We start from the raw sequence: 23,460 nt of genomic DNA on the forward strand, positions 1-23,460 counted from the left end.
ATGGTAATATTTGCCTAAGGGGAGTTATGGAGGATGAACAACTTGGTTTTATTTTTCTGTCTCTATACAAACCACCTGCACCAGAAATTTTTAATATTTGCCAAATTCCTGTTACTTAGGCATTATTTTAATCCATGTTTTCCTGTGTCTGAGCCTGGATTCAGCCAGGAACTAGCTCACCTCTGACTGCTGTGTTTGTAGGTGCAAGGGAACCTGCTCCCTGCAAAGCTGCTGTGTGTGCTGGGACTGAGTGTAGCCCTGCAGAGGCACAGGCAGTTTCTTCACCCTCCCACCCAAATTCCTTTGCTTTCATTACTTTTTTTGTCCCAGTTCAATGACGGCTGGCGTTTGTCTCACGGCCTGGCAGAGCTTGGGGCTATACACAGCAGAGAGACAAAGAAACAAGGCTGGCTTTTGTCCCCGAGCCTGGTATGAGGAGCCCACATTGTGAGGGAGACAGGCAGAGGGCTGAAGTGTTTTGCTCAGCCTTGGGCACTGTAAAACCTCCTTGGCTTCTTCAAACATATCAGCCCAAAGCTCTGGCAAGGAAACCCTGACCCTGAGGAAAGGAGCCCCAAGGCTGCACCCTCCTGTTTGAAGATCAGAATGTGAATTTTAAAATAACAGAAGCAGCTCTGAAAGCACAGGCAGCTCAGCCCCACACCCACACCCAGACCTCCTAGACTCACAAGCTGGGTTAGGGATGATCCAGGCCAGGACAGCAGTCTTGGCAGAGATAGGAGCCTGGACAAGGATCAGGAAAGTTTCTTGGAGCTGCTCATTAGCAGAGGCAGAAGAAGGTCAAGGTTTCTGATGTTCACATCGGATCCTGCTGCTCCTTCCCATCCCATCAGCACATCATTCCAGATCATCACCCTTAAAATACAGGAGTCAGAATGATTTGGGGTGAAATGGACAGCAAAAATGACCAGGAAAGAGAATTTCAAGACTGTTCAAGTTTTGACCTGTCAAATGTTACCTTTTCTGTTCCATTTTAAGGAAAGGTCACCTTCCGGAATGACATCAGGAAATGATTTAAGGAGATGAGCTAGGACCTTGTCTCTGACTAGAAAAGGTTTGCTTTAATGCACTTCTTGGCTGAGGACTGAGCTAGAGATCTACCAGATCAAATTGCTGTCAGCAAAAAACTGCTGTCTCTTTCCTGCTGACAGAGAGCCCCATTTATAGTCAGCTCTTACAGGAATGCAAGTACTCTTGGAAAAAATCAAATAGTGCAAAATTGCTGACAAACTACCTCCATGCTAGAAACACCGCTCCCTAAAAGCATCCCTGCTGTCCCTGCTGGTCCCACCAGAGCACAGATAACTGGTGTAGTTTGCAATGCCCCAAATGCAAGAATTTCAGTGGTCAGGTAAATATTTAAAGTCAACATACTCAACCTAAATGCTGGGGAAATAATTCTTCCCCAAACCAGTGTTTGAGCTTGTTACAAAAGCTTTCATGAGCTGATGTAAAGAAATGATCAATGTAGATGGGTTTCTTGTACACCAGCATGTGAAAAAGTTTCTTAAGTAACATGGTCCATGTTGTATCAGTAGATTTGGGAACACAGGGACTGCCAGGGAATATGTCTGTGCAGCAACAGGGTTTAGATAAAAGTGCATTTAATGCCAGTTCATGGTGGCTGCTGGGACTTGAGAACAAGTTTTGTATCAATATCCCATTTAAAAGTAAATAAAGAATTTAAGTTTGAGATAACTTTTCAAAGTTTCTAAAAATAAAAGATTTTTTTTTCTAGTGTGAATCAATATACAAACAATAACTCATCTTTTTCTGAGTTTTGCATGTTGATTTACACTTCCCTTCTCAGAATTGGTTCAAAATATTTGCAGCTTCACTTGTCTCTGGTGTTTGATGGATATTTCTTGAATGTTTCAACATTTCTTGAACAGTACACAGAGAAAAGTATAAGGATTATGCTCACACTGACTGCAAAATGTATTTTCCTTGATGCTTCCACTCCCATGGTATAAATGCTTTTGCACAAGCAGCAATAGTTTCAGTTTGACAAAGCATTTTGTTGGTGGTATGTTCGGTGATGCTGAGTGAATTAAAATAACCTTATTTTCCCTGTCTGGCCTGACTCTACAATCTTCAAACAGTAGAAAGGAGAAAAAGTGTGTTCAGTGTTAATAGTGTGCTGCCAGTGAACTGTGGTAAACACAGTGAAAAGATCAGGAGTACAAGGAATTGCTATTTTTGCATACTCACTGTTCAGAGCAGGACAGCAGCTTTAAAGAAAGCATTCACATCTTTGAATTGCAAGCTTGATTCACGGAACATTCTGTGCATTGAAAGACCCATCTAATGAACAGGCATTCTGTCTTTGAAAAATAGGAACAAATAAAAGGCAACATAATAGATTTATCTGTAATGTGTAATAACTGGGGCTGGTGATAATCCCCAAGTTTGTTTACAAAAAATATGAGTTTACTGCAATACATTTTGAAACCGGATATATCCCTATGTATGTGTCACCTATTAAAACTGTCTGTTTGCAGCTATGTCCCCTTACCATCTTCAGAAAACGAGTAAAGCAGGCGGTGTTTTCCTCTCACAAGGGTGGCTTTCCAGCGGCTCCAATCCCAGCCAGCATCTCTGCGGGGCGGGCACAGCGCCCGGCTCGGACACCCCGCCCCGGCTGCCGCCGCCTCCCCCGCTCCCCCCGCGGGCACAAGGAGCCAGAGCGTCCCCGGAGCGCCCGGCCACGCCGCATCGCTGTGCCACAGCCAGGAGGTGAGACAGGCCGGGGGATGCCGGGGGGCAGGGGGTGACATTGTCAGGGCAGTGTCACCGCTCCACATCACCTCTGCGGAGCCCCAGCAGAGCTGGAGCCTCCTCAGCCTGGCGGACGGAAAACAGGCAGGGCTGGAGCATGAAATGGGTATTTCTCTTAGGATATTTTCTACCTTGTCTGTAGAAAATGGAGGTGTTTTTCTTAGGATATTTTCTACCTTGTCTGTCTTTCCGTTCGGGCACTGACTGCTGAGCTGTGGGGAACATCAGCTGTGGGGTCAGATCCAGTACCTTGTGGTGGAGAAACAGGAGCCAGGAGACATTTACCTGTGGGATATGAAGGAACTGAGTGCTGGGCAATAAGGGTTTTTTATTTTCCCAGCTTTTGGGGAGGTGGGTTGGCAGCTCTCCCTCTTTGATCAGAGTTTCTTTGGTTTGTGAAGTCAGCAGGGAATGCTGCAATGCGAATTATTATCGTTCCCAAGGGGTCTCCAGACCAAGTGCAGGAAAGGGAGGTTTGAGAGGTGTTCATTTTGACCTGCTGGCATTCATCAGAACTGGTTCCTACCCGGTTCCCCTGATTGCTGGGCTGGACACAGGTCTGCAATCAAAGGCACAGGTGAGGGGAGCTGCAATAGTGGGGACTGCAAAACCTTTCTGGAGCTCCAGAGCTGACCCCTTGCCTGCCCCTCTCCTCCTCTTATGGCCCTGCTGTCTTCGAGAGCTCCTGGCAGCAGAGTTATGGTCTCTCCTGGCCTTTCCCTGAATCCAGAGCTGCTGCCAGAGCTTCCCAGCAGAATGCCTCGAACGCGGCTCCAACCTTGCTGATGCATAGGTGGAGCCCTGGGGTGGCCGTGCTTCCAAATCAATGGGAATTGCTGGACATTGCCCAGGCTGGCATTCCCACCGTCCCCTCTGTCCTCAGGGTTACCCCACGACCATGTCTGAGCTGGAGAAGGCGATGATCGCCATCATTGATGCCTTCCACCAGTACTCCGGGAAGGAGGGAGACAAGCACAAGCTGAAGAAGTCGGAACTCAAGGAGCTCATCAACAACGAGCTGCCCCACTTCCTCGGTGTAAGTACTGCCCTCCCCAGCCTGGCTGGGCTCAGGGGTCACCACACAGCCACTGCACTCCCCTGTCTCCCACAGGGAGCCAGCACAGGTGAAGAGGTGGATTTAAACAGCTGGCCATTAAATCCTTCGCTCCAGCTCTAGGGAGCAGCAGGATGAGGGGAACAGCCTGCAGGGCAGACTGGGGTGTGGGTTGGACACTAGGAAAATTGCCTTCCCCGACATGGGGGAAACAGCCCTGCCCCAGGGGACTCAAGATGTCCCTTCCCAGCAGCACAGCTGTGGTTGCAATTCCCAGGGGCACAGAACATAGATTGTGCCCCCACCATAGACTGGGAACAGCAAGAAGATGTTGGGGTGCATCTGAACAGAGATTCAGCCATGAGGACACTTGAGAAACGGGGACATGTTACTGTCTGGGTGGTCCTCCCCAGCTTTGGCTGCTTGTTTCTATCTCTTCAGGAAATCAAAGACCAGGAGACTGTGGACAAAGTCATGGAGGCACTGGACTGCGATGGAGATGCAGAGTGTGACTTCCAGGAGTTTGTGGCCTTCATTGCAATGGTCACTGCTGCTTGCCACGAGTTCTTTGAGCATGAGTGAACTGGTGGGAAGCAGGTGAGCCCCCTCTGCTCATGCTGGAGAGAGGCAAGGCAGCAATGCTCCTCCAGGAAAATGGCTGGGTGTGATTACAGACACCTTAGAGCTCAGCTTGTGCTAGACTTAAGAGCTTATTAAAAGTGCTGTGGCTTTTTGAGCACTAAACACTTGTGCAGCTCAGGAAAGGCGAAAGTGCCCATTGGGCTGGTTGCAGTGAGCAAGTGGCTTGCCTCAAGCTCCTTTCCTGCTGTTTAGTCAGGAATGTGCATGGGGCTAGAAGCAGAGGGATGGTGTGGTCCAAGCTTGCATGCAAAGGAAAAAAGGAAATGCAAGGGCTGAAAGAAGAAGTGATGCTTGATATGGAAACTTGCTGCTGAGCCCTCTGGCCTGAATGGGAAGGCTCCCAGTGGCATTGGAAACCAGCTCCTGTCCCCTCACAGGTGCTCAGCAGAGCCCACCCATTTGGTACATTGTGACACCCTCGGCTTGTAATGCAAAGTGTAACAATCTAAAAGCCTAACCATGGGACTGCCCAGGCTTTTCTTTTGTTGGTCAATCCTGCTTTTAGCAGCCTGCAGAACTGGAAGCAACAGCGTATGAGGCTCCCGCACTAGGGTCAGCTCCTGGGTGTGGGATATGCCTTGCAGGGTGTCCAGGCTCAGTCAGAAGGGAAATGGGATCAGCCCAGTGTGACCACAGACCAGGCACAGCCTCTCTGAGTGTATGGAAATGACAGAAATAAAATGTTGGTTTGGCCTCCAGTGAAAAACGTGTCCTTTTGTTCCAGGCTGCTCTGCACTGAGAGAGAAAGGCTCTCAGAGACTGTCCCTTCTTCCTTCTCCCTCTCTATGGGCAGCCATCACCTTTGCCAAGACCTCTCTGCTGAGTCCTGGCACAGGGTGCCATCCTGGGGTGCCAGCAGTCTGGCTCTGGCTGACACTCCTCTGGGGATGATGCCATCACTGCAGTCAGGGATGTCAAGGCTGGGGGTGAGGATGAATTTGGCTCATCAGGGCGTGCAGGGACTCGTGTGGGGTGCTGAGGGTGCTCTCAGCTCAGGGGTCCGGGTGTGGCAGTGGGTAGGGAGGGGGCAGATGCAAGCATGGTCACCAGTGAGGACACGTAGTACATCTACCATAGCAGCAACCTGGCAGAGCTGGAGAGAGAGAGCTCACTGAAGACCTCTGCAGCATCACCTCCACCAGGGTAAGGGCCAGAGCACCTTGGGGGGTGTGGAGGGGGAGCAGCCCCATGTAACCCAGGTGTCTCCTATCCCTGGGTTTGCACAGCCTTGTCTTCTCTTGCCAGCCAGTGCCAAAGGCAAAGGCCTGCACTGTGCAGTGCCCCAAGGTGAGCCTCCCCACCCTGTGCCATGCCATGCCACGCCACCCCCTTCCATTCCATCTCATCCCATCCTAACTCCCCTGGCTGGCAGTGACATGATCACCTCCTGAGCTGTTGTTTTCCAGGGCATCCTTGGTCTTCAAGGTGATCCTCTGAGTATGGCCCTCGCCCTCCCCAGCCCTTCTCACACCCAACACTCCCTCTCATTCCCATCTTTCCTTCCCAGGGGACACAGGGCGCCCATGGGACTTACTGGGCCAAAGGGGGAGAGCCTGGAAAGAGAACTTTCTTTACCCTGACAGTTCCAGAGAATTCCAGAAGCGCAGCAGCTGCTGTGGGTCAGCCTCATGAAGTTGCTGGAGAGCATTATCAGTGATGTCATACATGATGTAGTGATGTCAGCATAGCAGCATGGCAGAGGTTCAAAACACAGGAAATTCAGGAGCATCCAAGGCTTTACAACTGCTGTACCTGCAAAGCAATTCCAGTGAAACTTCACAGAAAAATTAAGGCACTAAACTGTCTGTAATACGAGTGAGAACTGTGCTAAGCCAAGGTTTTGACCTAACAGCTTAAGCTTCAACATTCATCAAGTCAGATTGCCAAGAGCTGTTTTGAAATGTTTAATAAGCTTTTTGTTTTAAGATTTACTTTACAAGGCAACTTGTATCACTTTCATCAGTATCTCAATACAAAAGTCTTACAATGCTTTATTTGCTAAAAAACTACAACATGGAACTGGGGGTTAGGGAGTTGTCTCCTTTTGCCAGCTGTTTTGGTAGGAGGGGTGTCCCACAGCCTGCTGCTGGAGGCTGCTGGACTCAAACAATAAGTTACACAAGTTCTGTACATAATTACAGTCAGAGAATGCAGCTGTATTATACACCACAGGTAAACACCATCAGGGCTCATAACTACTATAAAGGAGAGCTTTTTCTTGAAGATTTCAGAGTTTATTTGACCATGGATAAATCTGATCTATCAGGGGACTGACATCCATCTTTCTTAGGCACTGATCCAGGCAGAATTGCCTTGCAGAAAAAAACTGGCTCTTTTGCAAACTTGTGCATTATTAAAAAAAACTTTATGTAGCTCTCAAGTCTTTAACAAATTTATAAAAATAATTATTTGCTAGTCTCGTGCCTACCTTTCAACACAGAATTATTTGAATAACTTCATATTCTCTTTCTGCAATAGGTTCACTGCAGTATTATATCAGGCAGAAACTTCAAAACCTTAACTAGTCCAACTGTGACTCAACCAACTGGATATTTTTTAGCCTGAACAAAAGAGTTTAAATACAACTCCAAAGAAGACAAAGCAAGTTTGTACCACAGCAGCTCAAGCTAACTAACACTGAATAGGTTTTCCATGGTGGAGAAAAAAAAATTACTATTTCAAGTTTTAACACAGAATATTCAGGGAAAACATTTTGTAATCCTATGCTTTGTAAACATTTATACAAATCATTCAGAGTGGCTTTGGAATGGATTTTCAAATCCTTGGCATTGTGCAGGGCAGGAATTAACAGCTAACAGTAGGAAAACAAGGGACTTTGACATGGGAGTTACAAGAGCAAGAGCACTAAAGGCACCTGCATCAAGTATTTAAAACTGGGTATTACTTTGTATTTTATTATAAAGTTTATAGCATTACAGAGTCCAGCATGGCACCATAAGTAACCTTGTTACAGTATTTGTTTTTGCTTGGTACAAAAAAGCTGAACAGCAGCAGAACTGTTACATTGAATCCAGGACTGGAACGGATTGGCTTCTTCTGAATAGGGATGAGTCAGTGATTTAAAATAAAAAGGCTGCATTTTTAAATCTCAAACATGTGCAAAATTCCCTTCAGTAGAGAATGTGGCAGAGGTGTGTGCAATGTTGAAGGGTATGCCCCAATCCTGTTACTGCCAATATACTGCAGTCACACGGAGGGTGAACTCTGGATGGCTACTCACGACTTTGGGTGCTGCTTCCAGGAGTCCTCCTCACAGCTGGTGCTCTCTCCCACCCCACTCTATGTCCTTTTATGCAGTGCATCAAGTACTGACATTCATATTTATTCTCTCCCCTCTGCCCCTCTCCCTAAAATAAAATTGGTCCATGATAATTCTAATAAGCTTCCTTCAGGAATTCCAGTAAACTCTCCATCCTAAGACAGCTGTGACTGTTACAATGGGTTTATGAAAGCAAATACAATCTGGGAGATGAAGGCCTGTACGTAAAGAGAATATCTCCATTTTCCTAAGGTCTTCAACAGCTTTTAAAAACAAGAGCATGGATTCCAATGTTACTATGAGGAAAGCCCCTTGAATTTTGGTGCTTTAGCCTTGATGTGATTTGCTGTTTTCACATGTTGTAGGCAACATAAATAGGATCCAACTGATCAGCTAAAAATCCATCTCTCAAGTGCATCCGTTGTTTCTCGCCACGGGAGTTGATGGGAATGACCCCAGGATCCACGATGACCACAACACCAACAATGAGATAATGCTCTTCTAGCACCACGTTTGTCACCAGTGCCACCAGGTCCAGCGCTTCCTGCTCCGAGCCTTCCAGCTCCACCACCACCACCAGCAGGTTTGTCCATGTGAACACAGCACTGTAGGCATGACACACGGGTTAATGGGGAGCAAAGAACACCTCCACAAAATAGGTGCTTTTTATCACCTTGTTAAAAGATACTATGAAAAGAAAGACAAGAGCTCCCAAAGCTTACAACTAAACCTGAGGCTGGAAAGCACCTACGCATTATGATATGCACAATTCATTAGGGCCAAACGGGAATAATACATGTGAGAAGACATCAACCATGAAATACTTGGGATGTGTTTACCACGCCCACATGTGTACATTCTGACACAGCCAAGTGAGCTACAAGTTCTTCTCCTTCAGAAGAAATAAATGATAGAGAAGAATAATGCTGTGCTTCTTACCATTCTGCAATGCTCTTGTGTGCCCTGATCACAGAGGTTTCTATGTCGATGGGGTGGTACCTCATTCCTCTGAGCTCCAGTGTTTCATCCAGAGAGCCCACCACATACAAGGCATCGTGCCTCTCTGCAATACAGCACACACATTTCAACATCAGCACATCTACAGACAAACACAGTCACTTGTATGTGCTTATTCCTGATGTTCCAAGATGTTCCCAGGGCTTCCTAGGGGAAAGAGTCTAGAACACAAGCTCTAGCATTTGGAGAGAATTAAGAGCTCATGTAGCACTGCTGCCTATTGACTCCAAGCAAGTGAAACCAAAATGAAAAGAATTTCTGGGTCATCCAGTTCTGTCCTCTCTCTCACTGTAATGTAACCTTTGTTCATAAACCCAAGCAAAATCCACTGTTTAAGCATCTTTTTGTTCCACTGCTCTCATCAGAGAACCTTTCTTCCTTAATTGATTTTCCAACTCCCGAATTTAACTTCCTTTTTTTTTTCTTTTTAACACTAGCTTATACCCACTTGTCCTTGTGCCAGCAAAATTCTACTCAGCTTCTTAAGATCTCACAGTTTACACAGTAAGAACAACTCTGTTCTCTCCCCAGCCTCAGCTTTGCCAGGTTACATAAGCAGAGTTCTCCTAGACCCTATCTGAAGGACACACTCTCCACATTCATCTATGTCACTCTGTTCACTTCAATTTTGCTTTTTCTTTGTTAACTATTTTATAGTCTTGCTCCGTTGTGTCACTGGAGGTGAAAATCATGCTGGGAAGCTCTATTTCATACATACTATATGTTAATTCACTGCACAAAGCCTCTTAAAAACTAGAGGACAACTGACATTGTTCCATGGTGATAAAAATCTCTGTGATACGTGATTTTCCAGAAAGCTACAAGGCACAAAAACTTGCTGTTATTATTCAGTGGCAGCAGCTGGGACAGTGACACTATTCATGTGGACACCATCATTCACTTAAGTCCAATCACAGCATTATATATTTGTTACTAAGTTACAAGCATTCAAACTCCTTTCCTTAGAATGTTCAGAGATTTATTTTTTAAAATATATGAGAATAAAGAGCTGCTTTGTATTCTGTTTTAACAGAAAACAGAGGAGATGTTCTTCCAAACTTAGACATTTTGGCTTAGATAAAAAAAACCCCAAGATTAACAATTCATTTTCTATACTGGAAAGTTTCTCCTCTAGACCTTTAACTTCTGAAAGACTGCAAAATCACTGGTGTCTGTGCATGTCCTGAACCTGCTGAATGATAGAACATCTCCTTAACTCAGGAGTCTTCTGTGATGGAAGTCAGCACAAACTTGCTGGACAGCCCAATCTCTGCTGGCTCAGCTTCCCCATGGAGCCCACACAAGTGCCCTGTAGGTGCAGGTGTCTCCTCTCACCTCCACTGGCATCTGTGAGCTCCGTCCTGCGCAGGAATCCCAGGTAGCCGGTGCGAGCCCACACGGTCTGGGTGTCCCCAAAACTCAGGCGAGCAGTAAAGTGATCAGCGTGCAGTGCTTCTTCTCCATACACTGTGTAGTAACCAGTAGCATTGTGTGGGCTACTCACCCAGATCTGCAGGATAAACCAAATCCAAACTGGAATAAACATGGGTTATTTTGCTGTCACAGACAGCAAATTAATCATTAATTGATTTAAAAGATCTGTTTCACTGATAATTTTGACTTCTCCAAAATGCCAGTTTTACTGAAATCATTAACTTCTGCCCAGAGAAAAGGAGTTTTATATGCATCTAACTGGGGGATGGTAAAGGCCATTAAAAAATGAATCAGGCATTTGGCTTACTGGAAAGGAACACCTGCTAACCTATTAGCTGGGCATCTTATTACACAACAGAAGATGCCTATAAAACAAAAGTTAAAGCACGAAATTACCTCCTGCTGGTGCCCAGTGATGGGAGCACATCCCTAGCTGTTCTATATGCTGGGCAGACATAGACCAGTGCCCTGGTCTCACCTGGTGCTGTGCAGCCACATGTGCACCAAGGGCCACTCTCTGTGGGGATCATTCATGTGCCACACCAGGGTTATCCTGGCCATCCCACTCAGGGGAAGGAAGCATTTACCTAACAGGAGGTATCCATGTATCACATCACTGCTGATAAACACAGTACAACAGTACCAAACCTTTACCTCTCCTAAATGTGAGTCTCCCAGAGGTCCCTTGGTTTCTGTGTGTGCTATGATGACCTTTACTCCTGGAAGAATCTTGAATAAGAAGCAAACAGAAGTTAAGAAAATGAATTCATCAAAGAAGTTAATCAGAGGTCAACAGTCTGAGTTCCCTTACTACTTCTTTCTACACCACAGATACCAGCCATCCCTTCCTACCACTGTTGTGTAATTTGTTAAATAATTTTAACTCTGAGCAGCCATTCTGCAGCTTCAGTACTGGTTTCACACCTAGAAAATGCCTTCCATATGAAGGCCTCAGATTTGTTCTGGTGGTAACAATTCATCTCATTGATTCATGTCATGTACTTGGCGTCACTTTAACTCCTCACTCATAACCTGTTCTCCTGGACATGTTCTGATTAGCCAAGCTTGTCCCACACATTCTTTACTGAGATCTAGGTGATGCAACTCCCTGCCAGGTGAGGGCCATGAGGACATAAGGAGTGTCATAATGGCTTTAAACTGAAAGAGGAGGTTTAAAGTAGATGTTGGGAAGAAATTCTCTCTCCCCTGTGAGGGTGGTGGGGCCCTGGCACAGGCTGTGCAGAGAAGCTATGGCTACCTCACCCCTGAAAGTGTCCAGGGCCAGGTTGGACAGGGCTTGGAGCAACATGGAATAGTGGAAGGTGTCCCCCCACCCATGGCAGACAGAGACTGGAATGAGATGAGTTTTAAAGTCCTTTCTAACCCAAACCACTCTGTGATTCTGTAAGGAGGAAGGATCACAGTCAGTCTCTCACCTTCCCAGACTCCATAAGTGGCAGACTGTGTGGAGAACCTCTCTCTACCAAACGCACCCTGAGAAAATAAGAGGACACATTTGTACAAGGCTTTAAGAACTGCTGGAGGCTAGGATTTCTGTTTTCTTTTTCTTTCTTGTTCTCTCAGGGAATTTTCTCTAATCTGCCTAAGAGATGATAATGACTGTACTTAACTAAGACAAGAACTCAAACAGAAGTGAAACAGATGTGTTCTAGTATATCCACTGCTACTCCATCCTTAGCTGCACTGACTGAGCTGCAATGAACCACTCAGTTATTCTCATTCATTCACAACTTACAGTTTCAAGTTTCTAGCTGGCTTCAGAACTTCCTTATTAGCATTCCCATATAACATGTTTTTTTTAAGAATCTGCAGCTCTGCTCTCTGGAAAGATGAGTAGCTTTTCCCAACAAAGCCTGAAGGTTGCAGTCCCACCAGCATTTTAAATTCACCTTCTTTTCTGGATTGTCCTGGACCTCTACTTGTCACACTGAGTCATGGCAGAGCACCAGTAGGAATTACAAACAGTAAAGAGCAAGCAGACTGAGTGGCATTAAGTGACACAGTGTAGCCCAGGGAATAGAATTGTTTATATTTGAAGGGAAAAAAAATACTCAGGGAGATTCTAACTGTGCTACTTCCACTACCTAAAGGATTTTTAGAGAGCAGCTTTCCTGGAACTGCACATCACAGGGATATAATATGGCAGGGAGTCAGTTGGCTGCTGCCAAGGATGTTTCAACAAACCAATGCAATGAGGCTGAACTTTCTTCTCCACACTGAAGAGTGAATGCTTTAACACAGACTGTACCTGTCGTGTCGAAGTGCTCTCATATCTACATAGACTGTGGTTGGATCTGGTCCTGCTGTTCCCTAAGAATAAGGAGTAAGAAACAAATTCAACAGAAGCCACAACACCCTGCTTTCATTCTCACAGCCACATAAATGTACAAATTTCTCTCCCTTTTTTACTGACACTTACAAAGCACTTCCCTAACATACAAGAAATAAAGCAGCCCCCCTTTCTACAGTGAGTACTGTAGAGCCTTTCCTTTTTATGGAATTAGTCAATGAATGCACAAGTGAGGTATGTAGTACAGGTAAGTCTAAGCTTGCAAAACTTTTAAATTCAGAATTCAGCTTTTAGGATTTTATCTGAGTAAGTACCTGCTCTAAAACTCACAAAGCCAGTGCAAAAGGAGGTAAGCACAAACCTATGTGGGCCTAGTCCCTAACACTGCAGAACCAGATGGACTTTAGGACGTGACAAGCACACATGCATCACTATACCTGTTCAGCCAGCTTGCCCAGCCTGTTTGGCTGACAGCAGGACCACAAACAGAAGTAACAGAGGCCATCAAAGTGTGGGAAACAGAGAGAAAGGGGAAAAAAAGAAAATACAAACAAAGAGGCACTGGAAACATAAGATACACACAGTAAGACAGAAAACAAAACTTACAGTTTTAGAATGAGAAGAAAATTTCCATTTCAGATTATTTAAGAGCTTGGCACTTTTAAGCAGTTCTTTTGGAAACATGCAAGTCTCAGATAATGAACAAAAGAGGGCTATGGTAACTCATACATTGCTTTATAGTAAATCCCTTCTCCCTCTGCAAGACTGTTTGCAGCTTCAGAAACACCTTCTCAGTGAATCAGCTCAGCAGTGTGGAAGACATGCATTTAATTGCCTGCTAATTTGTATCAACATTTGGTCATTCATTTAAATCCAATTTAAAAAGTCTAATGGAAGTATGACTTGGGAAGAATAGAGGAAAAGGGGCAGAAAACCCTTCCCACTAAAAAGGGGCTCAAGAATGGAAAACAGATGAAAAAGGCAAAATGAAGGAGAAGCTTAACTGCCCAGCAGTCCTGTCTTCCTCACTGGTTTTTTTCAAGTACTTTTTATGTTGCCATTCAGTACTCTGCAGAAAAACTGTTTCCCACCCCTTTATCCCAAACTGGCTTTTGAAATTTTTATTCACACAGGCAATTTGGAAAGCTATTCTTTCACACTTGGCAGCTGAAATGCTTAACACAATGAATTTAAAATCTTAATTTGCAGTCATCTTGATTTCATGTGTATTTTTCCTGTTTTTCCACCTACTGATTCATAAAATCACTCTGACATAATTTCTTTATAACCATTTAGCTTGGTCTTGTTAAAAACCCTTTTTCATTTAGTTGTGAAAGAAGCTATAGTAACTGAGGAAACAATTGTGAATGGCAACATATTTAAGTAACTCATGTCCCAGAATATCTCTCTTGTAGGAAACCTAGAACACTGTAATATATTCTGAGAACTAAAAAGGCTTTACTTCATCCAGTGGGTACCAGGAAGGAAAACAAAGGAAGAACAAAGTTTTGCAGAAGTACAATACATAGAACCCTGTTTTATTAACTGTGATCCCTACCAATAAAATTGGAAATTAAATTTACAGTTATATATGCTTAATCCATTTGCCCCCTAGGATATTCTCCACATATAAAGCTACACACTGACTCATCTGAAACCTGAGCACTTTATTTACTAACTTGAGCATCCTCCAGACTCCAGTATGTTTTTCCATTTTCTAGTCCATGCTTACTTAATACCTGATTTTTCAGGTAAGTTTTGGAAAAAATAAATAGATAACCTATATATTTTTTTAATCTCCTGACTGGAAAATAAATACCTTGTTATGAAAAGTTAGACTTCATCTGGTTAAATTACACATAAAATATTATTATCAGCTGAATACTAAACTATCAAAAGTGGTTCTGGTCCACAGCATGTCATTATCTCCAGACTGTGAAGCATGGCTGGGTACTTTATGGGTGTAACTTCCCTCTCAAAGCTTACAATTTCACACTTCTAAGTAAAAAAAAAAGTCCAGCTCTCACACAAGGTGGGACAAAAATATCTGCATGTTGCTAATACAGATTTGAGATCTTTAAAAATAAAAAAAACCTGCCAACTGTGTCAATTTTCCTTGGTCTTATTCGTGAAATTCTGTCTTCCATTTAATTCCACACCATACAAAACAAGACAAAATCTGTATCACACAAAAGCTGAAACAGCACTGCTTGTAACATGGAATACTTATGAACAGCAAGCTGCTTATTTAATACTTCTCCTGCATAGTAGGAAGGAAACAAGTTTCTTAGTATTGACCCTCTAGATTAGAAAAGCAAATCAATTGGTCAATGAGAACAGAAAAGTGAAATTATCCTAATCAACATCATATTAAACATCTTACTAAGAACCTTATTTTAACTTGGTGAGGAAGCAAGCAAGCAGTGGAGCTCTGGCTCATTAGACAAAGAAATCCATTCAGCTGGACATGATTTTCTACCAAGCCCCCAGAGATTCTGTGTAAGGAACAAGCAGTTGAATCTCACCTGTAAGCAAATTGCAACGTTGACCCTGCAGCCAAAGGTGGTGCTCACAGCACGAGCAGAGAGGCCCAGGTCTTTGAATAACTTGGAGAAAGACTGGGTGAGGGTGATCCTCGGTCTCTCCTCTGCCACCACCATGCAGGTGCGCACGCAGGACAGGTTAACCCCCTTCATCTGGGAGGGCAGGGGAGAGAACAAACATTGTCACTTCAAAGGCAGCAGTTCTAGAAACAAACCCCTTTATTTGTGCAACAGAATGGCTTTAAAAGCACTAGAGTAAGACAGGAACTGGATTAACACTACAGGCATCGTGTAGCTGTGACAGTCACTCAGCACTTTGAGCTGAAAAACCCTCAAAATGTCATTTTGTCACAGGACTGGGCTTGCCAGAGACCTGCTGGCTCCCAGCACTGCAGAGTTGAGGTGCCCCAGACATCATCAGCTCCTCTCAACGTGAATGTGAACCTGAAGCAACTGGCTGTGGGCCAGGATTTCCTTTGGTGAGGTCCAGTGGAACAGAGGGACAAGTTTTATTGTCTCTACTGAGAGCACACAATACAACCCTTTTTTTGTGGAAGTCCTGAGCAGGTGAGTTACTACAGCTGTGGGAATACTCTTTCTTCTTTAAGGAAATTAAATCTGCATTGAGAGATTTCCCTCAAAAATAAATAGATGTATTAGAGTGTAACAGATGTTGTTAGGAATCAAAGAATCATACAACATATGCTTTGAGTGGGAAGGAAAGGACTTTAAAGCTCATCTCATTCCAACCCCTCTGCATGGGCAGGGACACCTTCCTCTAGATCAGGCTGCTCCAAGCCCCATCCAACCTGGCCTGGAACACTTCCAGGACTGGGGAAGATTATATCCATTTTAGAACTCAATACTTTCGGTAGCAAGTGATATCTGAAAGTAAGTGAGACTTGCTGAGTTTTAGGGGGCTTTTTCTTTCGGTTGTTTTGTGTGAGGTGTTTGGTGGGGCTTTGGGATTTTTTCCTTCTGTTGGTGTGTGTTTTGCCTGGGATTTTTTTGTTTGGTGTTGGGTTTTTTTGTTATCTCAGACACAAACAAGTTGATACGCTTGCTATGTATTTTACCCAAAATCTCAAAAACATCCAGCAGCACAGAGGTTGCACCAGTAACTAAAACTGAAAGTATAAGAGTTCTTTTTTTTTCCTCCAGGAGAAACATGGAAGCTGAATCTCTCAGCAGTCTCAACACTCACCAAAAATCAAGTCATAGTGGTGGAAGACTCTAACAGGAACACTTAAAACCTCATCTTCTCCAAGCCAAAAGGAAGCTTTTAGAAAGATACATGTTTGTTTATGTCAGTATGTGGAAAAATGAAGCCCACTCACCCGGAGAGCATCAGTCTGTGTCCCAAGGCCTTTGGTGCATATCTCCATCACAGAGTAGGAGCAGAAGGTGACACGCACTTTGTACTGGCTGACAGCAGACAGCCACAGAGACACGTTGCTCTCCAGCTCCAGAGGAGGCACCAGGATGGACTGGTGACCTGAATATATACTGGGGAGAGGAAGCAATAGGAACATGGAAATTCAATTAATTAATGCATATGGCATGTTTTAAAAGGCAAAAAAATTTGCAGCTTTGTGAGATGTGCTGCATTAGAGTAGGTATCTGGTTGAATCAAGCCAAGACTCACTCATTTTAAGCAACATTTAAGTGCTTCCTTTAGGAGTATTTCTTACTGCATACCTATCTTGCAGTGAACACCTTAAAGGTCTTGTCAAAACATATGGTTTAATCTCAAAAGACTTTAAAAGGATTTACTTAATCAATGTGAAACAGACAGTGAAGCCCTTTCCTTTTTCTTCCTTGAATTTGGTATCCAATTAATTCCACTTGCAAATCTGAAGTTACTCAAGTAACTAATTTTCTTACCACAAAAGGTGTTTTCTGAACTACTGATAAAAAGGTTAATTTGGGTTTCTTTGACAGTTTCTATTAGTGGCACCACATAATAGTGGCTATCTTCTTTTTTCTTCTGCCTTCATTTAGAGTCAGGATTGAAACTTGAGAGACAGATTTTCTTGTTTGGACTTGGTTGTTTATTAAATCTTATCTATAGTACAGAGAGTTTTTCAGCACTTCTAGCTAACAAGCCAAAAGTGAGAAAATGGAGGTGTATCTAGCTAGTTACAAGGTCTTTTAAAGGCTAACTATCCAATTAAAAACTAACATCTATATTATTTATACTTTTGACCCAATAACCAAACACCTGTGACCTGCACTGTGGTACTTTCTACCGAACCAAAAAGTATTACCCTTCACCATGTGAAATTACACACTTCTATTCAAACTACACACCAGTGATTCTAACTCTATGACTCAAATTTGGAAGCTTCTCCAAGGCCTCAAGTCAACAGTAGTGTTCTTTTGGGGGTCAGTGCCAGAAAGCACAGAAAGTTTAAAACTGCCAGGCTTCAGGGCTCCAGTAAGTTTCACCCACATCCATTCCCTGGGGTTCTAGAGGAGGCTAGGCACACATGAGGACACCCAGAGCTCCAGAGCCTCACCTGCACAAGCACCAGAGTGCAAAGCCCAAGCCACAGTAGGGGTCCAGGCAGATGGCAATCTGTCGGGATGGGTACAGCTCACACTGGAGCTTTATCGAGCGACATAAGGCACTTGTAGCTGCATGTGACATCTGCAAGAGGAACACAGGGCTCTCAGGCACCTTTTCCTAGAAAAAGGGTTTTCCATATTTCTTTAAAAATGTAAAGCAACAAAACATGATTATCTCTTGTTACTGTACCTTTACTCCTGCTAATATACCAGTAGTAGACACACTGAAGTCCAAGTACGCCAACATATCTGGAGATGTAGGTCTGAACACATTAGCCAGCTTCTTTTTAGGCATATCATCTATTTAAAATACATAAGTAAAGGAGAGTACCATATTATTTTGGGAAACAGGCACAGGACAAAAAATGTATCTTTACAGCATTATCATCAGATCCTCCCCATAGTTTCTGGACAGCTATTTCAATACAATGCACAACACATCCACTCAATCAAGTAGTTGTGGTGTAGCAAAATAAATATACCACTCTTCAAACTATTTCCATTTTGGCTGCCATACCTGTATCCAAAATAGTGGGCCACGTTTTAATATCTACAGCTGCTGCAGCCTCTTTGGATCTGAGCAGTTTCATTATAGCTTGGGTGGTCAATATACATGCAGACTTACTGACCTGCAGAGGGCAAAGAAATAAGACCATTGATAATACCAGGGAGAGTATGCTCAAAGTCATATCCTATGCATGCAGATGAGATAACCAGTGAGATCAAGAGATGAAGAAAATAACAAGAAACAAAGGAAAATAAATCATGACAATAAAAGACCATTTTAAATAAGTTTCTGAAGAAGTCATTACTAACTCACCCACAGCACACTGAATATTTATTTTTGAGCTTATTTTACACTGACCATGGCAAAGCAATTCATCAGGCTGTATCAACCATTCAGCACTCCCCAAAAGCAGGAGGACAGGAATGTCTCATACCTACCTCTACAATCATTTTGACAGTGGGCAGAGTGGTAGCAAGGTTCTGTGGATGAGGTGGGCGGACAGTGATGGGAACACAGCCAGCGTACAAACAGCCATAGAAAGTTGCTATCAAATCCACTCCTGGAAAGGATATTTGTGAAATTAAAGCCATTTGTATCAGATCAATAGACTGAACTCTCACCAAAATCAAAATACACACTGATTTATGCTATTAAGATGCAAAGATTTGTCACAAGTGTCTCTTCAAATCCACACCCAGTTTAAAATGTTTTGCATTTAACAGCTAGCAAAAATTATTCCAATCTAATTAATGGATAGAACTTCTTTTCTTGTGCTGTGTGACTGTGGGTTTTGCTGTCTGTGTTGCTTTACCTGGAGGGTAAACCAGGGCCACATGGTCACCAACATTCAGCCGTCCCTTCTCCATGAGTGCCACTGCCACTCTCTCTGCCCTCTTGTGCAGCTGGATGCACGAGGCAGTGCTGGCCACAGTACCCTGCACAGGAGACAAGTGACAGCAGAAACCTTGAGAGGAGCAGCAGCAGCAGCAGCTCAGTGCCTCGCATGTTGACATGAAAAGGTGTAAACCAAAAGGGAGATATGTAAACACACCAACACAGAGCACGGTAGCTCATTAGTTCCCAGCTATTTAAGACAGGTGTTCACCAACAGGTAATTTCTTTGTGTCCAAGTTTAGTGGTTCCTTTGGCAGAGTCTCCATGTCAAGGGTAAAACCTGCCTGAACAAAGTGACCTGGGAAAGGGTTGCTTCATATACTAGAAAACTTCCCTCAAAATCTTCTTTATTCTGAGAGAATAAACCAATTCAACAATAACAATGTTGTAACAATTTCTTTTGCTAAAGCACAGTCTCAGAAGAAAAGTTAGAAAGTTTGAGCAATGTCCTAAAGTCTTCTGCCCTTCTGAATGAGACATAAAAACCCTTCACTTTCCAAAGACTGTTGCTGGACTTTCTGGAAGACTCCTGTCTGCAGTACAGCACAGTGCAGATCCAATTTGTCCCTGGGCTGTTACTGTCACTCTATGTGCCATCCTTTTTGAGGGCAGAGCCTAGCCCAGGGCAAGGCATCAGCATACCCTGCAGGGTGTGACAGTGCTCCTGGAAAATCTGACTCCAAAGCTGTCCCAAGGGCTCTCTACTGCTCTAGATCTCCTAATCAGGAAATCCTCCTTACAGTTAACCCTTGTGCTCAGGAATGAAGACAGAATCATGGCTTCCATTAATATGACAAAAGTTGTGTTCCTGCAGGAAATGCAATTACTGCAATGTTTTAAGCTAGGCAGAAGGCATACTGAAATTCCTGATGTGGAATAAAACATATGATGTAAAATTCCAGAAGTGGAAACATTTATGCTGATTACTAACTGGCAATTTCTGTCTGCTTCACTAAAATAATCTGCAACATTTCAGGAAAATCTTCTAGAAGGAATTTTCTTAGAATCTAAATAATTTTTTATTTTAGTGTCAATATTCAAGTATGAGCTAAAGTGCATCCTACCTTGGAATTCAACAGAAGGAAGAGTGGATGATCTGGAGTTGTCTGAGCTCGCCACTGAAGAACATCTGCTAAATACAGGAACTGAAAAGGAAGGAAAAGGAGACACTCAAATTCACTCAAAGTGCCTCAGGTTTGTTTTCAGCAGAATATCACATCTGGTCTTCTTTCATTCTGAATAAGCTAAGTCAAATATTCAATAATACCAGGACCCCAGTGTCACCTTTCTTGCCTGGTCATTGTCCTCCAGCTGGCTAACATCTCTCCCCGAGGCTTGTGCAATCCTCTTGCCAGCTACAAGATTTCCTACAATCATTGACGCAGGACCAACATCTGCATTTTTAAAAGAACAGTGCAAAATGAGGAAAAACAACCTAAGCAACAAGCAACAATCCAGCCTGCAAGTGTCCTGTATAACACAGGCAGAACTAGCAGATGTTCTGGTTTCCTCACCTGGCTGTTTCTGCCGAGGTTTGGGCAGGTTGGTAACACAGGTGTGAGGACACATCAAGACATTACAAGGATGCAAAGCACCCTCCAAAAAGCGCTGCTTCGTTTCTGATATATGAATTCCTCCAAGTGGAGCCTTTGGCAAAGTGTTGGCTGGCACCAAGGCAAGGCAGTACACACCTACTTGGTGAATGCTATCAATTGCCTTCACAGAAATTAAAAAAAACCAACAAACATTCCACATTATCAACTGGGATGTAGTTATAGTAAGAATTTGAATTAAATTCATTTATAACATTAAAATTTTTACTTGCACCACAATTTGCAAATAAAGGGTCCAATTCTGCACTCACTGAACTCATAGAAGCTGTGCCATGACTTCAATGGGAGCAGGAGCAGACCCAGGACTTTGCTTGTGCCCTCTATCAAGGGGATGCCACCTGCACATCAGGGATTAGGAAAGTCTCTTAAAAGTGGGCAAAAAGTGCAGAGATTTTCAAAAGCCAAAGTTATATCACAGCAAATTTAGCATGTATGGCACAATCACAAAAGCACAGTAGAACATAAAACTCACAAAATTTAGGAGGGAAGCATTTTGCTGCCTAAATCTTAAGTGTCTCTTTTAGCTATATGACACTTCTAAAAAGAAAGAAAAATATTTTCTTTCCATACCAGAGATACTCTCCAAAAAGATAAGAAAGCTGAAATTACACAGAAATCATTATTACCCAACTCCCTCACTCTTAAGAGCAAACTTCCTTTAAGTTGCACTCTGGATCCTTCCCTTCAGTTGTCCCCAGAGTCTTCCATAATTGATGTCTCCATTTTCACTTCCTGAGAACTGATTAATTCTAAAATCTGCAAATGCAGATCTACCACAGTTCCCCTTCCTCCTGCCCTTCATCCCCAAGAAAAAAACATTAAAATAATTAAGGGAAAAAGTTTTTAATACTTCTTGTTGATGATCTAGAATGAAGTTGTTAGTGATAAAAAGCTTTTGGGGCTGTTCTGATACTTGGCAGACTTGTGAATATTTTCAGAGGTAGCAGGAGAGACATGTAGCATTAACCCAAACAAAATCCATCACCTTTAGGACTTTGAGAATCCTAGTAGTAGGAAGCTAAAAAAAAAAAAACATTCTGAAAGAAAGTCTTACTTTTTACAAAACTCTGTTAATTCTCAACCCTGAAAAAAAAATCTAAGTACAGCTCTCTCTGGTTACACTGATAGGTTTTGCTTATGGGTGGGGAAAAAAAAAAGCTCTAATATTCTCATTTCATGCATCAGCCTTATTCACCTGGAAAGAGAAAAGGACAGAGTACCTGTAGAACCCTGCTCATCCACTGGAAACTATCCTCCTCTGAGGCATCAGGGCGCTGCTCTGCCACAAGCACTATCCGATCATCGTGCAAAACAGGCACAGAAAACACTGCTATCCTAAAACACAAAGCACAGAAAAATGACAGGATGCAACACAGGGTGACCAGAGCATGGCTTATCATCACATGGGAATGGCTGCAACCTCTCGTGGCACTCTTTCACACACACAGGCATTATTCATGCCAGATCATCACAAAATCACAGCAAAAAATGACAACACATGTGGGTTCCTTACTGTAATTGACTTCTGCTGGGCTCAGGTGGATTTGCAGTCACCCATGTAGCATGTGTCTGACAGGCAAGTTTCACACATGTAGGGGCTGTGCACACAGAACTCCATCATGCACACCAGACTTGTAACCCCTACATATAATATCCACTTTGGAAGACAACTATGCCGAATTACTGACCATCACTTAACTCCCATTGGGGAATCACCTTAGTTTTAGGCTCAACTCTTCTAGGATAAAATACTAATAATGCCTCAGCCTGGTCTGGTCCCAGTGTGAACCCTGAGAGACTCCATTTGTCATTGATCTCCATGTGGACATTGAGCCGTGGATCACTGAAGAGCACTCAGGTTGGTGATAAAACACATTATCTTTGAGGGTCCTTCAGCAGCCTGGTTTGTTCTTTAGAACAGGCTGCACAGTTCCTCCCTCAGCCACCCAAAAGGCTCAGGGGACAGAAGTGTTTTATATCCTTGAGTGCCTTAAGAGAAGGTTTGAAAGAAGTTTTAAACAGACACTTTATGATCTACCTTTATATTGTGTGAAAGTGATTTAAAATCTATTATGCATGAAGTAGGGTGTCAATATTTGTCTTTCAAGTTAGCAGGAACAACCAAATTCACAACCTAGTGCCAACTTTCCTACAAAACACATGAAGAAGTTTAAATGCATTGCTCCTGTGTATGCTGTGTCACTTGATGACCATCTGTGGGTTAAAAAAGGAGCAACAGAGCCCAACTAGCAGTGTTGAAGTTTTTAATACACTCACCTTCCCCGATAGACAAACTTCATGGGTTCAACTGCCAAGGCAGTGGCTACCACATCATCTGCATTGTGCCTGCGGCCACTAACTGTCATCAAGCCATCCAATTTTCCTACCACAAACACCAAGTAGTCCTGAAAAGAAGGAAGGATTTGAAAAGTCAACAATACTCTTGAGATCTATAGGAGGTCACTGCCCTGACACAAAGTCCTGCTGAATTCAGGGGCACTTAGAGTTGGGAGTGAGGACAAAGTAGGGCCCTGAGGGCTTGTTCAAACTTACAGGACCCACAAAGCCAAGCAGTCCTGTCCTTGTGAAGGGCTGGTCTGATACAGGTATGCCAGCTGCCGTCACTGGGATGGCCTGGAAGAACACAGAAGGGTTCAGACACTCACTGGACTGATAAGGATTTTCATTCCTTTACTGCCAGAATACATGAAATAGGGTACCACTGCAAAGAAAAATATGGGCAGAAAGATTGAAATGCCTTCAGGCAGCTACACACAAGACTGCTGTGTTAATTCAG

At 43.5% G+C, this 23,460-nt stretch overlaps 2 protein-coding genes across 6 annotated transcripts in view; one reads left to right on the forward strand and one right to left on the reverse strand.

Annotated features, from left to right (window-relative positions):
• Positions 1-2,661: 2,661 nt before the first annotated feature.
• S100B (S100 calcium binding protein B) lies at positions 2,662-5,201 on the forward strand. The gene is made up of 3 exons (XM_033065035.1): positions 2,662-2,757; positions 3,683-3,835; positions 4,295-5,201. Exons 2-3 carry the CDS (start codon positions 3,698-3,700, stop codon positions 4,433-4,435), a joined length of 279 nt encoding a protein of 92 aa, XP_032920926.1. The 5' UTR covers positions 2,662-2,757; positions 3,683-3,697; the 3' UTR covers positions 4,436-5,201.
• Positions 5,202-6,386: 1,185 nt separating this feature from the next.
• Positions 6,387-23,460, reverse strand: part of DIP2A (disco interacting protein 2 homolog A) — a 72,669-nt gene continuing 55,595 nt past the window's right edge. For 2 of the 5 annotated variants that reach the window (XM_033065032.2, XM_033065029.2), the window contains 20 exons: positions 23,217-23,297; positions 22,941-23,068; positions 21,884-21,998; positions 20,565-20,766; positions 20,335-20,444; positions 20,115-20,195; positions 18,968-19,091; positions 18,594-18,715; positions 18,166-18,277; positions 17,839-17,948; positions 17,600-17,730; positions 16,418-16,586; positions 15,063-15,233; positions 12,975-13,004; positions 12,496-12,557; positions 11,663-11,720; positions 10,881-10,955; positions 10,128-10,302; positions 8,715-8,838; positions 6,387-8,380 (listed from right to left, as the gene is read on the reverse strand). In XM_033065032.2, coding sequence (XP_032920923.1) covers positions 8,128-8,380; positions 8,715-8,838; positions 10,128-10,302; positions 10,881-10,955; positions 11,663-11,720; positions 12,496-12,557; positions 12,975-13,004; positions 15,063-15,233; positions 16,418-16,586; positions 17,600-17,730; positions 17,839-17,948; positions 18,166-18,277; positions 18,594-18,715; positions 18,968-19,091; positions 20,115-20,195; positions 20,335-20,444; positions 20,565-20,766; positions 21,884-21,998; positions 22,941-23,068; positions 23,217-23,297 — 2,433 coding nt within the window. In that variant the 3' untranslated portion in view covers positions 6,387-8,127. Of the gene's footprint in view, positions 8,381-8,714; positions 8,839-10,127; positions 10,303-10,880; positions 10,956-11,662; positions 11,721-12,495; positions 12,558-12,974; positions 13,005-15,062; positions 15,234-16,417; positions 16,587-17,599; positions 17,731-17,838; positions 17,949-18,165; positions 18,278-18,593; positions 18,716-18,967; positions 19,092-20,114; positions 20,196-20,334; positions 20,445-20,564; positions 20,767-20,914; positions 21,002-21,883; positions 21,999-22,940; positions 23,069-23,216; positions 23,298-23,460 lie in introns of those variants that run through there. The other 3 variants (XM_033065030.2, XM_033065031.2, XR_004418484.1) reach the window with 3 other exon arrangements.

This window comes from Catharus ustulatus, chromosome 7 (genome assembly GCF_009819885.2).
Source record: "Catharus ustulatus isolate bCatUst1 chromosome 7, bCatUst1.pri.v2, whole genome shotgun sequence".
In the NCBI taxonomy this organism is placed as follows: Eukaryota; Metazoa; Chordata; class Aves; order Passeriformes; family Turdidae; genus Catharus; species Catharus ustulatus.